At 47.0% G+C, this 14,898-nt stretch overlaps 1 protein-coding gene across 1 annotated transcript in view; it reads left to right on the top strand.

Moving 5' to 3' along the window:
- The window catches only part of LOC119385467 (4-pyridoxate dehydrogenase-like), a 106,539-nt gene that overhangs the window by 31,603 nt on the left and 60,038 nt on the right, over positions 1-14,898 (top strand). The window contains exon 6 of the mRNA XM_049413998.1: positions 7,411-7,597. Coding sequence (XP_049269955.1) covers positions 7,411-7,597 — 187 coding nt within the window. The remainder of the gene's footprint in view (positions 1-7,410; positions 7,598-14,898) is intronic.

Raw genomic sequence — 14,898 nt, 5'->3', positions numbered from 1 at the left:
TAACCCGTTTAAAAGTCGCAGGTGCCGAGCAAAGACCAAAGGGCATGACCTTGAACTCGAACAGGCCGTCTGGTGTTATAAAAGAAGTCTTTTCTCGGTCTCTCTCGTCGACTTCTATTTGCCAGTAACCGGTCTTGAGGTCCATCGACGAAAAGTACTTTGCGTTGTGTAATCGATCCAGTGTCGTCTATCCGGGGAAGGGGATACACGTCCTTTTTCGTGACTTTGTTTAGGCGACGATAATCGACGCAAAAACGTAGAGTCCCATCCTTCTTCTTCACTAGCACCATCGGGGATGCCAACGGACTCTTCGACGGCTGGATGATGTCGTCGCGTAGCATTTCGTCCACCTGTTTCTTCAAGGCCTCGCGTTCTCGCGTCGAAACTCTGTACGGGCTCTGACGGAGTGGTCTGGCGCTTTCCTCTGTTATGGTGCGATGTTTTGCCACGGGAGTCTGCCGAATTCTTGACGACGACGAAAAGCAGTGCTTGTATTGCAAGAGCAGGGTTTTGGGCTGCTCTTGTTTGTGCTTCTGAAGGCTGGGATTGATGTCGAAGGCTGGATATGGCGCTTTATTCGTCGGAGTAGGCTCGGGAGAATCGGTGAGGCCGAAAGCATTGCTGGCTTCTACGATTTCTTCGATGTAGGCGACCGTCGTGCCTTTGCTCACGTGCTTGTACTCGTTGCTGAAATTCGTGAGCATAACTGTTGCTTTCCCTGCCCGGAGCTCTGCTACTCCTCTTGCGACGCAAATCTTGCGGCTAATCAAGTGGTGCTGGTCGCCTTCAACAACGCCTTCCAGGTCTGCTGATATCTGAGTGCCGACGGAAATCATGACGCTGGAGCGAGGGGGAATGGTGACCTGGTCTTCCAGCACATTCAAGGCGTGCTTTCTGGGCGGAGTGTGCGGCTGTAGTGCCTTTTCCGTAGACAGTGTTATTGACTTAGACCTCAGGTCGATGATTGCACCATGAAGGCCTAAGAAGTCCATACCAAGAATGACATCTCTCGAGCAACGCGGCAGGATTAGGAAGTTGGCGGGATAAATCCGGTTGTTAATGGTGAGTATCGCTGTGAAGATTCCCTCCGGCGTTACGAGGTTACCTCCAGCTGTCCGTATTTCGGGGCCTTCCCAGGCTGTCCTAACTTTCTTCAGCTTCGTGGCGAACGGTCCACTGATGAGAGAATAGTCGGCTCCGGTGTCGACGAGGGCTGTGATGCTGTGGCTGTCGATAAGAACGTCGAGGTCGCTAGTTCGTCGTCTTGTGTTGCAGTTAGGTCGTGGCGTCCGGTCACGGCTACGTCGGTTTGTTCCGCTGCTTCCACGTTGCGTCGTCAGGTCTACTTCGGTCTGCCAGGTTTCGTCGTCAGGGGTTCGCGTCGTGTCCTGAACCCTTCGTCGTGGCGGCGGCGTCGGCGGCGGAGGGTCTTCGGCATTTCGTCGTACAGCAACCGCACCTCCATCGGTTGCTGCCCTTAGTTTTCCGCATGCGGGCTAAGTGACCGGCCCCGGGTTGGGCCAGTGTATGGGCGGTGTTGGGGAGAGGCGTAGCGGCCTGGCGACGGCGATCGGGAAGGTCCACGGGGGCTCCACTGCGCTCCTGCCAGATAGTCGGCGATGTCACGTGGTCGTTCACCCTGCTCTGGACGCGGCGCGTCGACGGTGGACCCACGCAGTCCCATCTGTCGACAATGGCAGCGGCCGTAGGTGTGGCCGGCTTCTCCGCAGTGGTAGCAGAGTGGACGATGATCGAGAGCGCGCCAAACTTCGGTCTTCCTCGGCGTGTATCGCTGGCCGGCTGGCGGGCGGTATGACGTCGGTGGTGGCGGCGGTGGTTCCTGGCGGCGGAACTGCTGGTGCGGCGCGGGGTCTTGACGTGGGCGAGGAGGGGGGCGTTGCGTCGGGCTGCAGCAGCATAGCTCATTGCTTGCAGCTGCGGCGGTGCCGGCTGAGGAACGCCCAGTGACTGTTGGACTTCCTCGCGTACAACGTCCGAAATCGACGTCACTTCGGGCTGTGCAAAAGGCGCGAGCTTTCGCAGCTCCTCTCATCTTCAAAGGTGCACTTAGTGACCACAAACTACACAAACGAAAAAGTACAAGGGCGTGAACTGCTGCGCTGTCGTGGAATGCGCGGCGATTGTACTGCCGGGTTCGCATTTCCAGCGTCTTCTCGTGGTTGTGGCTTCAGAAACAAATTCCTGGACTGTCTTGGGTGGGTTCCGCATGAACCCAGCGAAGAGCTCCTGCTTAACTTCTCGCATGAGAAGGCGAACTTTTTTTTTCTTCGGGCATGGTGGGGTCTGCGTGGCGAAACAGCCTGGTCATCTCTTCCGTGAAGAGCGCCACGTTTTCGTTCGGCATCTGCACGCGGGTCTCGAGCAGAGCCTCAGCCCTCTCTTTGTGGACGACGCTCGTGAATGTGGCGAGAAACCTGGCGCGAAAAATGTCCCACGTTGTCAGGCTTCGCTCTTGGTTCTCGAACCAGGTCTGAGCGGCGTCTTCCAAAGCGAAATACACATGCCGTAGCTTCTCTTCGCTGGTCCAGGCATTGAAAAGGGCGACTCGGTCGTAGGCTTCAAGCAAGCTATCCGGGTCTTCGAGTGATGATCCGCGGAAGGTTGGCGGCTCCTTGGGCTGCCGGAGAAAGATCGGCCCAGGCTGCACGGGATCGGTCATCGTCGTTGCGGTCGATGTTGGGATCTGGGGCTGCCTGGTTTTTTCGGGAAGGAGCCCGTACTCTGGCTGTAGTCCCTTCTGCCGGCGGCTTGTTCGACGATCCGGGTTTTCTTTGTCGTAGTCCTCGTCTCGGCTTGGGCTCGGGCCAGCGCTTCGCGGGGGCGTCCGGATCATGGAAGAAGCAGCACCTCCACCAGATGTCACGTGGTCGTGACGTCGACGAAGGCAGCTGTCAGCACGTCGAGATGAAACTCTTTATTAGGCCTCGAACTCTTTATTAAGCTTCTCGAACACTTTTCGCGGCCAGCGTCGAGCGTTGATAACCGTCCTTGCTGGTCAAATTCGAACACATCAAAATAAAAGAAGAAGCAGGCGTGGCAGGATGGTCGGCGTCGCCTGCGAAGTGTTGGCTTCTCCGCAGCGCAAAGGAGCCACCTGTGACCACGTGACGGCGCAGGGCGAATAGCGTAGCTGGAATCACCGAAGGCAATGCGAACGGCGTCCGGAAAACAGTGGCGCAACTCTGCTACCTAAAGGTAGCATATACAGTAAAACTAGTTTGCTTGGGCGACAGCCGGCGGCAACGGCACAGATAGGCCAGGGAGAAGTTCCATCGGCGGGAGAGAAACGTTGGCACTCCGCAGGAGAAAGAAAGAGAGAAGCGGCGTCTCGCGAGCAGCGAGGAGTGCGCGAGAAAGTGCCGTGCCGACAGTGAATTCGTGCCTTTAAACACCGCGGATACATTATTGTCGCCGCCGCAGTAGCCCAGTGGTTAATGCTTTCACAAAGAATGTACTATTCAATATGGTCATTCCACGCCAACTGTTCCAACAGTGGCGTTCGACGAAAATCAATTTCTCTAAAGAAATATCAGAAAATTACAGACATATAGATATTAGTTCTCAAGCATTTTCTCAAAATATTTAGATCGTCTAAAATTTTTAGGACACGTAAGCGCCATTTGAACTTCTGCAATGATGAAAAATCAAGTACGAGAAAAAATTCGCTGTAAATTGACCGTTTTACACATTCCTTCAACATTTGCTTTTTCATGTTTTTCGAGCACCATGCATTTATTATAGGGCAGTTCCTTATAGCAGGTTTAAAAATTTCACCCCTTAGCGCGAAGATGAAATTGAGTGAAGTGTAGCGTTTTCGGGAATTATTTTACAAAAGGAAATTCTAGATGAAATGCGTAAATAATTTTTGTAGAACTCTCCATTGATCCACTCCAGATGACAATTGTGGCGACTAAGCCAGTGACACTCTTATATATTTACCTCTGTTTATTATCACCTTGATATATAATGTATCAAATAATGTACAAACAACAGCAACTGAAAACCGTGTGCGACGAATACACTCCTTTTTTTTTACACAGCTAATTCAGTTGGTTTGTATTTCCTCCATAGCCCCGTTCTAGTGCCTCTAGCATCATACAAGTACGTTTTTTGGCACCGGGTCCCACTAGGAACACTGGTGTACGCTCGGATTCACTGGGACTTCAGTAAACAAATTGGGAAAGAGCTGGGTCGTACTGGTAGGGGCACTAGCTTTTCCCTTGTGATGCTGGCGCTCACTGGGAAGCGCTGGAGACCCTGGAATTTTCACTGGCGTGCGCTTGCACATACTGGAGCCTGTAGTGTTTCTGCCAGTGCCGGGCGCTGCTTTCAGTATTGTGCGCGGCGGAATGCTTTGGTATCGTTGAATATCGAATGTTAGAATCGATGCTGCCGATAGATGTTATCTTTATAGGTCCCAAACATGTGTCACAAATTGTGGCTTGGCAGAGAAAGACCGTGAGATGCGCACTATTTTCATGACATACGTGATATGTGAAATCACGGTCATTTTTATTGTTTCCCTGTAGAATGTGGAGAAAAATATATTAATAACCCAAAGCAACCAACACTGATCATTTTGATTTCTAACACGCTTTTATTATTCATGCAGTGCCAATAACGTCGTTAGTTCTTGCGGAGCACGTAGCAGCAAAGAATACGTATTTTGTGCATGTCGCGCATATGTATCAGTTTTGCGTCCGAGATGTGTTGCGGTATTGACTCCATATTGTAATGTTTATAAGTCTGGAGGCGTCGGTCTGAACATAAGGGAGCAAATCGTTACATCGCCGTGCAGTAGGCAAGAAGTCCATGAGCTCTGGCTTCGCGATCCCTCCCAATAAGGCCAGAAAAACAGCCGTCGTTCGATATCGCCACACAGGAAACGCATGTCGCGCAATTCTTGCACTTTTACTTACTTCAGCTATACGTTAGGTACCAGTTAAAAAGGTTCCGAGGCCAAAATGAAGAAACTTCAACCATCGCAACTCATATCCGCCGAGATCGGTCCTACCCAGTGTGACTCCCAGCGAGCGTGAGGCCTAGCGTACCTGCTGAGTCTGTCAACATTCCACCGGCGCTTCTTGGTTCAATTACACGCAATTCCAATATGTAAGAATGACAGTAAAGTACAGTCTGCACATCCGTTAACCTAAATTAACCATTTTTTCTTGTGTACGGTCTCTGCACAAGGACCGATGACCATCGAGGCGACGCGCTTTCAGCAACAGACGCACGCTCACCGAAAGCAGCCGGCCGCACTCGCTGGTACTTCTCTGACTCATAAGTCACAACACATACCTGTCAAATGGTACGAGTTAGTGAACTAACACACCAGCATAAATCTTCAGCGAATTGTATTTGTTTTTGCTGAGCGGTTTTATAGTTAGAGATATCGTTAGAACTGCACATCAGTATAGGCACGACCCCAGTACTGGCATAGTCGCTTGCGCGAGAAAACTGCCCAATATGAAATCATGCACGCGAGTATTTATCGAATGAGCCATCATTAAGCTTCTGTACATGATGACCAGTAGCAAGAGCGAGAAACGGCTCTCAAAAATTGCAGTAACAGCAGGGAAACTGCACCTTGCTCATCGATCTGCTTGACATTTTTCGGAGGTAATATGGAAATTCAAAGAAACTTAGCGCTCGTCCCATTTTGAGCATTTCATTCGTTGCCGGCAACCCTTTGTTTGTCTCTAATAAAGAATCAAGCTTGATTTGGAACGGAAGATCGCGTCTTCCTGGAGAATGCGAGATCAAAATATAAAAGGAAACGCTGTGTTACTTTATTGACTAGCCATTTTACAGCGAGGTCAACATGTTTTAGCGGGGCGGAGTGGTAGAATACTCGGTTGGGGATCGAGGGGTGGCGAGTTCGAATGCTCGTGGTGGAGCTTCTTTTTTTCATAGGGTTTTATTGCACTAATCCTTTATATATTACTTTTATTGCTAATATATTTATGTATGACATGTAGGCACCACCTTTTTAACGCTTGAGAGCCGTTTTGCGCTATATTGCCCAGCGCCTCTCAGTGAAACGACGCTCCAGCATCCCAGTATCCAGCGCGACACTGGGCCCATAATCCGCCATGACACTGAACGCTGGTATCCAGTGGCTCTGGGTTTTGCAATAGGGTGGGCTAGTTGATTCCGTTATAAACTGCTCAGCGCAAAAATTTAGACAAAGTACACATAGAAAAGACGATGACGAGCGCAGGCAACTCAAACAAAAATTACTTCGATTAATCTTTCTGTGGACACATTTTCTAAGGTTCTAAAATGTATGCGCTTTTCTGCTCATTTTTCCTTGGACCACAAATGCGTGCTAGAGACGTCTAAACATAGGCCAAACTAGCGTTTTTTGTAAAGTTAACGATTTTATTTTAGAGTCTATGCGCGGCACACAGGCAAAAGAAAACTTTTAGGGGGTAGTACGTTTTATTGAAACTTTTATAAAAAATAATCTATGCGTTTGACCTATAATCATCATTTGTGGAAAATTCCACAAAACGCTACGCTTTACTCAAATTTACCTACGCGCTAAGGAGTGAAAAATATTAAGCTACTATAAGGCAATATCCTATAATAAAAGAACGATGCTCGAAAACCTCGAAAACGCAAATGTTCAAAAAATGCGTGAAGCGGTCAATTTATGGCGCATTTTTTCCGTATTGGTTTACTACCATTTCGTGAAGTTCAAACGGCGCTCACATCCCCCAAAAATTTCACGATCAGAATATTTTGGGAAATACTCTAGAACTAATTTCTATACGCGTGTAATTTTCTGAGTTTTTTTATAGAAGTTCATTTTTGTCGAGCGCCACGGTTGGGACAGCTGGCGTGGAATAACCCAATATACCTTCGTCGAATTCCACGTCGTGTTAAAGCTGTCATGGACGATTCATATTTATTTTGCTGTTGTATGTGACGAGTAGCTCAGATGGAATAAAGTTTACTCAGCAGGAAGAGTGCTTAGGCGCGAAATACGGGCCAAGCGTAGAGTGCTTAGGCACGGAATACGGGCCAAGCAATAGCAAGCAGTTTAGCAAGGCGACATGGTAATTAACCTCGCTTAAACATGCACAAATGAAATCTGTGTTACTCCTGCATCAAAATAAAAGAGGTTTAGTGATTTGTTCCTGCTCCCTTCTTACCAAGATAAGAGGGTAGCATTGATTGAAACAATAAATCAGCATAAAAAAACATCTGCCGAGAGTATGCGAATGCTCTATTTTCTAAGGCAACGCCATCCTGTCTGCTACGAGACACCTCTGAGTCACAAATGTTCTGGTATAAGGACTTCAAAAATTAGGCTTCAAGCTAGGAAAGAAACACCTTGATTTTCTACAGTTTTACAGTACGAAAATACAAATCTCTTCGCAGATTAACAGACTGCCGCGTGGCAAAGCCTTGGGTGGCTCGAGTTCAATCAATCATGTTATCTACGCTCGAGGAAACCGCAAAGACTACGATAACTGGGCATCTCTGTATGGCGCCGTGGGCTGGTCTTACAACGACGTGCTGCCAGACTTCATCAGTATTGAAACATCTTACCTAGGCATCGACAATGGTAAGCGACGCCTACCCGAGCTAATGTGTAGGGAATCGTTGGGTGCTCTGGTTCTCTATTCGACAAGTGCATAAACATAAAATGAAACTGCTGTTAGTTCACTGATTTTCTTAAATTCGCACAAATAAAAAGAAGGAACTGCAGTTATGATCGTATTGTATTGTTGCTTGGCGAAACCAAAAAAAATTGTTGGCGTTGATGCTAAGGGTCTCGAAAAGAGCTATACGGTAGATTTGTCGTTTTCAATTCTCTCATCAGAGTATCCCACACTTCATCCCACACTTCCCACAACGTGTCCCACACTTCCCAAAACGGACACAAATGAAACACTGACAGTTCCAGAGAAATTATAATCGCAGTGATATTACCGATGACTTCTGATTTGGAGCAGCAAATTTTTCATTTTCTAGCACTTTGGAGCAGCAAAAATTTCCATTATAGAACACTTTGCAGCAGGAAATTCTGTATCTGGAAGCACCTGGAGCACGTAATTTCACATTCTGGAGTATACTGGAGAAGCAAGCTGCATTTACATTACGGCATCAGAATAATTATTGTAGGGTTGTTGTGAAGGGTTACGTACATATCTCGATTTGTTGCAAATCTCACGGGGAGAAAATTAAGGCAGCTACGCACTAGAGGTGCGAAGGCTGAGGAAACAGCGTGGCTTTGGCGTTCCCCTCCTCCTCACCCTAACTTTTCTCTGCCACCTCTTGTTATACTATACAAGACTATGCTATGCCTCAACATGTCGCCTCCTCGTCACCCTCACATCCCTGCTCACCCGCACTGCCCTTTCCCATGCCTTACTATACTATACCATACAATGTTATGCTATGCTCCACGCTCTTCCCTCCTCCTAACATACACAGGCTTATCTTTGTGTTTGTTTATCTTTCTTTCTCTATTTCTTTGTTTCTCTCTCTGTCTATGTGTGTCTCTCTGTTTTTGTTTTCTCTCTCATTCTGTTTTCTCTTTCTATCTTTATCTCGTTCTCTCGCCCATAGCAACGCAATCATATGGCTCCCAAGAATGCTTGTTCTGTTAGCGTGCCTGGATAGCCGAGTGGTTACAACGCTGAACTTCGGACCGTGGGTGCCCGGGTTCAAATCCCGCCTCACCAATAAATTTTTATTTTCTTTTATTTGCTTATACCCCTCCTCATCCTCCTCCTCTCCCCTTCTGTTCTTATATTTTCCTTCCTACAACGCGCTGCTAGGCGACGCACGATGACGTCATCACTCGGCGATGAAAGGCGCAGTTTCTGCGAACACCGCAGGAGCTAGCTCAAGCTGGGCCTTGCACAATGGGCCTTTTGATGCCAGGGCCGTCAGCAAGTGGCCCGCTACTGACAGCTGCGCATGTTAAGGCGAAATAGCTGCTGCACCGCTGGGCGCCTTTTGATGCTTGTTCTTTTTTTTTCGTTGCGCGCCCCCGTTGAGGGCAACTGTTGGCGCGGTGACGATGTTGTCGTCAAGTTTCGACGGCACGCGCCTCTTTTAGCGCTCGTTTGTGACAAAAAGAAGTGATCTATTAAACTAATACGGCGATCTGGGCGAGTTGGTGTACTAACATCTTCGGGAAAATGTGCAGCGCGGCACGGACGAAGGACAAGAAACGCAGCGCTCGTGTTGTGCGTTTCTTGTCCTTCGTCCGTGCCTCGCTGCACATTTTCCCGAAGATGTGATCTATTACGAATATTACGCTTCCCGATACTGTAGATCGCACGGGAAAACGTGGTACTTCGCAGTAGCGTCTTTTCACGCGTTCGAGTTGCACAACGGCACACAAATGCTTCACGGCATCACACCACTGGAAAAAAACCGTCTTCCGCACACGCGTGCACCAAAGAACCGTACGCAAGCACAGGAAACATGACGCAGGCTGCCCACGCACGCGATGACACTGAAGAAAAACACGAGAAAGCACACGAAAAAGCACACGGACGAGCATAAATCCTGAGCCGACCACATTGTGGCTAACTGTATTCTTCCTGTGTCTGGCTTGTTTAATTTTCACTTAATCATAATGTTATTTAAACAACTTAAAAACAGCTTGTGTTTAATTTGATCGATCCTAGTTTACTCACTAACACCAATAGCACTAGATTCGCCCACAGTCACTACTTCCTTTTACCTAAATGTAACACCAACTGTGGCAAAATGACGTCCGCCTTCGCGGTCATTAAATTGTGGAATAACCTGCCCTATACACTAAAATCATCATCATCTTTTCATGCATTCAAACATGAACTTAAAAACTTCATCTTGCATAACTAGGTTCACAACGATAATTATTTATGTCAACGTGCATGGAATTGGAATGTTTTTGCAAATTTAGGTTTTTCTCTTATGGTGTGACTATGTTTACTTGTATATCTTATTACTATGTTCTTGTGTCGCATTCAGGATGCTTTTTTTGCTTATTTCTTGTTCTTTTTTTGTAAGTTCACTGTTTATTTTTACTTGTGTTGCGCATTTTACATGCTGTTATAATAAATCCTTTTAATGTTATTGTTAACCGAGGGTCCCAATGCAGTCGCTTGACTTTGGGACCCTCGTCTGCATACTACTATCTACGAATTCTGTATTTTGAATGAATAAACTGAAACTAGTGGCGCCCTCACCCAAAACAGCGGCCGTAACTGTCTACTCAGCCGAGCCGCGCTCGCCCATTGACAGCGACGCGACGCAACAGGCTGCACCTTCTTTTTTATGTAGCGGCCGTGCGACTGCTATCGCAATAAAAAGGATGTAACAAGATAACACTTTCAATGAATGCACTCCTGAAATATTTATTGATGATGCGATAAAGCCACTTCTAGGACAACACTCAAAGCCGATCAAAGAAAAGTCACAGGTGTGGCTACTTTACGCAAATAAATGAGGAATAAACCCTCCCCTCTATATTGCTTTGCGCAAAACAGCCATACTTTCTGTGGCTTTTTTCGTTGAACATGAACGGACTACAGCCCAGGAACGTTACTTCCACATGTACAGCTGGCATGGAGCGTTGTACAAATAGCCTTAGTACCCACTCCGCGAAAATGTAATGTCATACACGGCGCATACGTAATGCTCTCCGGGGGTCAGGGGCCGCGCTTGCTTGGGCCTTTAGAAGCATTCACTGGCGCTAGAAAGAATATGAAAGACGCCGAGGTGATGGGGCCCAAGAACACCGATACACGGGAAGATTTGGGTTTACGTCGAAGGGTGGCTCAGCTGTTGGGGTAGTCGTCGTAGCTTCGTCGTAATCCGAAAAGGCAGATGCATCGCTGACGGCCAAGATTTCTTCGATGTATGCAATCGTCGTGCCCCTGCTCAGGTGTCTGTATTAACGTATATAAACCGCGGGATATGCAAATGCAAAATGCTGTACGTCGTCTGTAACAAGGAGCAGCGCTACTTGCCCCAAGACATCATCATACAAAGAAGAAACAGCAGGTGAATAGCAGAGAACGCATACGCGTCACTTTGACAACCTTCACAGGAGAATCTGTGTAAAGTTTTTTTTTTCTTTTTTTTTTTCCTGAGCGCATTCGCGTTGCTGCTTAGCGAATGAATGATCCATTCACCGGCCTGGTATATTCATCCTCCCATCTACTGTCCTGGATAAAATGATACCCATACCGCACAATTTCCAAACTCAAGAACAAAAATGTCAGTGTCACCCACAAGGTGAAGAATCTCCAGCGACGCAAACATAACCATAAAAACATAATATTTTACCGGCATTACATATTACATTCCTCATTTACCCGCTAGTAAATAGCGTGTTTGCTATCCATGCGCCCATGTAAAAATGAACACATCTCACGCGCTAACCGCAAACACTCGCTTTCACAACTCTGCAATAATGCACCGAGCAAACAAACTTAAGCAACTACGTCACATTTTCTCGTTTTTCGCGCGCATTCTTGACACAATATGATGTTCAGCGTTTGGTTAAGGCAGACATCGTGCACGATTTGGTGAGCCATCGCGGCTGATTTATATTTCCACTAACCACTCCATTTTAGCACATACACCATTGGTTATAGAACCTATATAGCGTCATGCTCACTAGAGTAGAGGAGGAGGCCTCCACCTCACCTGTAACCCGCCCTCCAGTGTGCCAAGCGAGCTGGTCTCCCTTCACCACACCTGTGGTGCACGTAACTCAACTGCATCCCCTTCCTGTCCGGGGACTGAACACGGCACGATCAGTTTCATCTCAAAGCTTACTTTGCGCGAGGAAGTGAAACACATTACAGCAGTGGAATTTTGCATAGAACATGATTGTGACGGCCGTAGGCGCGTGCACGGGGAGGTCAGGGGGGTGGCCGCCCCCTATTCACCTAATAGGGGGGGGGGGGCGCAAAGTTAGCCCCACACACTGACATCATAGGGGGTGGGCGCTGCGACGAACCTTCGCCCCCCCCCCCCCCCCCTGAAGAGGAACCCTGCGCACGCCTATGGTGACGACAACGGATTATTTCGCTTAGAGTGCTAATATATCAACGCGATATTGGTATTACGTAGTTTGACTCCGCGAAACACGGCTCGGAAGTTCCGAAGTGTGTTTTCCATTAAAGGGGCCCTGCACCACTTTTCGAAGTAACCATCGAATGGCTTCACTAAAGGAATTTATTGCCTCACGAATCAACCGCCGTAAACATTTTTGGAATACGTGAAGTATGAGCGGAGTTACAGAGGTTTGTCGCACGCTGTAATTAGCTGTGATTACTTTTCTCTTCTCTCGTCCCGGCGAACGCGCTGTAAGCTAAGCAGAGAGGGATGGCACGGTGGAAAGAAGGGACGTCAAGCGCGCGTCATGACCTCAAGCACTTTTTATGTATTTTTTTCTTTTAACGCGCGGCTAACCTTCAGTAAGATCGCGAGCATGCGCGCCCTTACGTGGCGGCCTCCCGCGGCGGGCGCAGTAACTATGCTGCCAACGACGCTCAAATCAGCCAATCGCCGTGAATTTCGGTATAATGCGCGTTCATTTTAGTATATAGCATCATCTGTAGAGAGAAGAGGTAGCGCTTTTTAGCTGATTTTGATAATTAATTGTAAAGTCCAGGCGACGTGCTGCGCTATAATATTTGGCTCTCGTGTTCTCAGGAGTATCGACTACCAATCGGCAGCGTTTTCTGACCATGCTGAAAAACTTTTGTAAGGCCCCTTTAAGTATGTATGACATAAAAGCAAGATATGAAGTTAGGGCGTGGCCTTATTTACAGGCTACCATGGCGACAGTGGAGAAGTGCCGGTCAGTTTCCCCAGCTCACACACAAAGGCTAGCGACTTGTTTTTGGAGGCTGGCCGGGAACTTGGTTACAGCGACCACGACTATAATGGGCCGAACCAGACAAGTAAGATACTTAGAAGTCACTGGAGGATTGGCTCAGAACGCACCATTCAGAATTAATTCCCAACTGAAAAACGTATATGACAAGAGAGATGTGTCGACAGATTTGGCGGTACGTAAGCAATTCACGAAATGAAACAGCAGTCGGAGCGCATTGCTGCCAGCCAGTGGGATTACAAGGATCACATCACTACTCGGATCATCACTACTCGGATCCCTACTAGCATGGTCTACACGATGCAAGTAACGATGCAAAATTTTGGCCAAATGGCTTGTATCAGCGTGCACTTTGTTCGGTGCTAAACGACAAAATCTTTTCTTAATGTCCAAAGTGACGAAAGGAGCACACAACTGAGACTTTAGCGCAGACAAAAACACAAATATTACAGTCGGGCTCTTTACACGTTTATTTGTCGATAAGAGACAGCAAAAAATGAGTGCGCAATCTGTTTTGTCGGAGACGACGATAATGTGAGCTTTCGTCAGATGGGTGTCGGAAATAACATTAGTAGCACCAGCAGCCTGCTAGAACAAGTTTTCGTGAATAGATCATGTCATAAATGCACCTGAATCTAACATTGCGGATATATTCGGATAACTTTTGCAACTAGTATTTAAGAGTGACTGTTTCATTTGGCACTTGCATATATTTTATTGTAGTGAGTCATTCCGACTGGAACACCTCATTTTGCATTTTCTGCGCACAAAATTCTCTACTTGCAGTACGTCAGCAACGCTGTGCGAGAAACTGAGCCATGTAAACGTCATTACTTCGGTAGCGTCCATTGCTCGATGAGGAGAGTCGATGACTGGCCCTCTAGCCTTCATGTTATATTTCATGGTGGGATCACCCGTTTTCTATACAGGTTCATTGCTTCGCAGGGGAACAAATACGAAACATCAAAATGAAAGCGCCGCTCTGCCCTCTAGGACAGACAGACACGAACATTATTGGATCTTGAGGAGTTACTGACACACTCTTTGTTTATTATGTAATTGTAAGAGCAAATTAAATTGTTGAACCGATGAATCCTGGTAAATATTCATCGTTCGTTTTTGATTCGGTGCCGCCACTTCATACATTATATATATATATATATATATATATATATATATATATATATATATATGCGAGGATGAAGTTCACTGGATCCGGTGGGAAATGCAGTTCAGAAAGGAACACAGAACGTGCGAAACAAGTCACTAACGTTTCGGCAGGAGGACCTGCCTTCGTCAGAGTTCATGTGAGTGAGTTCGCCGCCTGGGAATTCTTTGCTGTTTGAGTTTGGTCGGTAAGCATTTTTAGCACCGGCCTTGCACATACTCTGTGACATCTGAGCTTTTCAGTTACAATCGGGCAAATTGTAGTGTGGCTGACAAGACTACGTATATATCTATATAAATATATATATATATATATATATATATATATATATACGTAGAATATGAAGAGCCTCTCTACAGTTGCCGTAAAATAAAGATGAAAAATGTATACGCTTCTAAAAACTGTTTATTTGTCGACGTTTCGATCGGAGACCAATCTTCACGAATACGAAATTTACAAGTCTTAGATGCGCTTTTATATCACCGTCCTCCTAGCCCAGAGAGAGAAAAAGGTGTGTGTGTACACATGATTTTGCCAGTAACAAGAACAGTAACAGTGCGCATGCCGGAGATGAACCGCAAATCGAAACATTATGCGCGCTGAGCAGGTCCAGCCCTACTTTCGAAGGCAAACATCACGTGACAGACATGCGCTGGTGCTACCACCGTATTTTTGCGGATAAAAGCAAACTTTGGATACTGTAACAAGACAAATAATTGTAATGAATAGTGACCAACGTTCGTCTATGCCTGAACGTACGTAGCTAGGGACCGAGTGATTACTACTTCAAGAGGGGAACATTGAAGAGAAGAGCTAAATGACATGGGTTACTATTTTTCTTGCC

This window comes from Rhipicephalus sanguineus, chromosome 3 (assembly GCF_013339695.2).
Source record: "Rhipicephalus sanguineus isolate Rsan-2018 chromosome 3, BIME_Rsan_1.4, whole genome shotgun sequence".
Lineage (NCBI taxonomy): Eukaryota > Metazoa > Arthropoda > Arachnida > Ixodida > Ixodidae > Rhipicephalus > Rhipicephalus sanguineus.
Note: the sequence above shows the minus strand (reverse complement) of the source record. Positions and strands in the feature narration are given on the sequence as shown.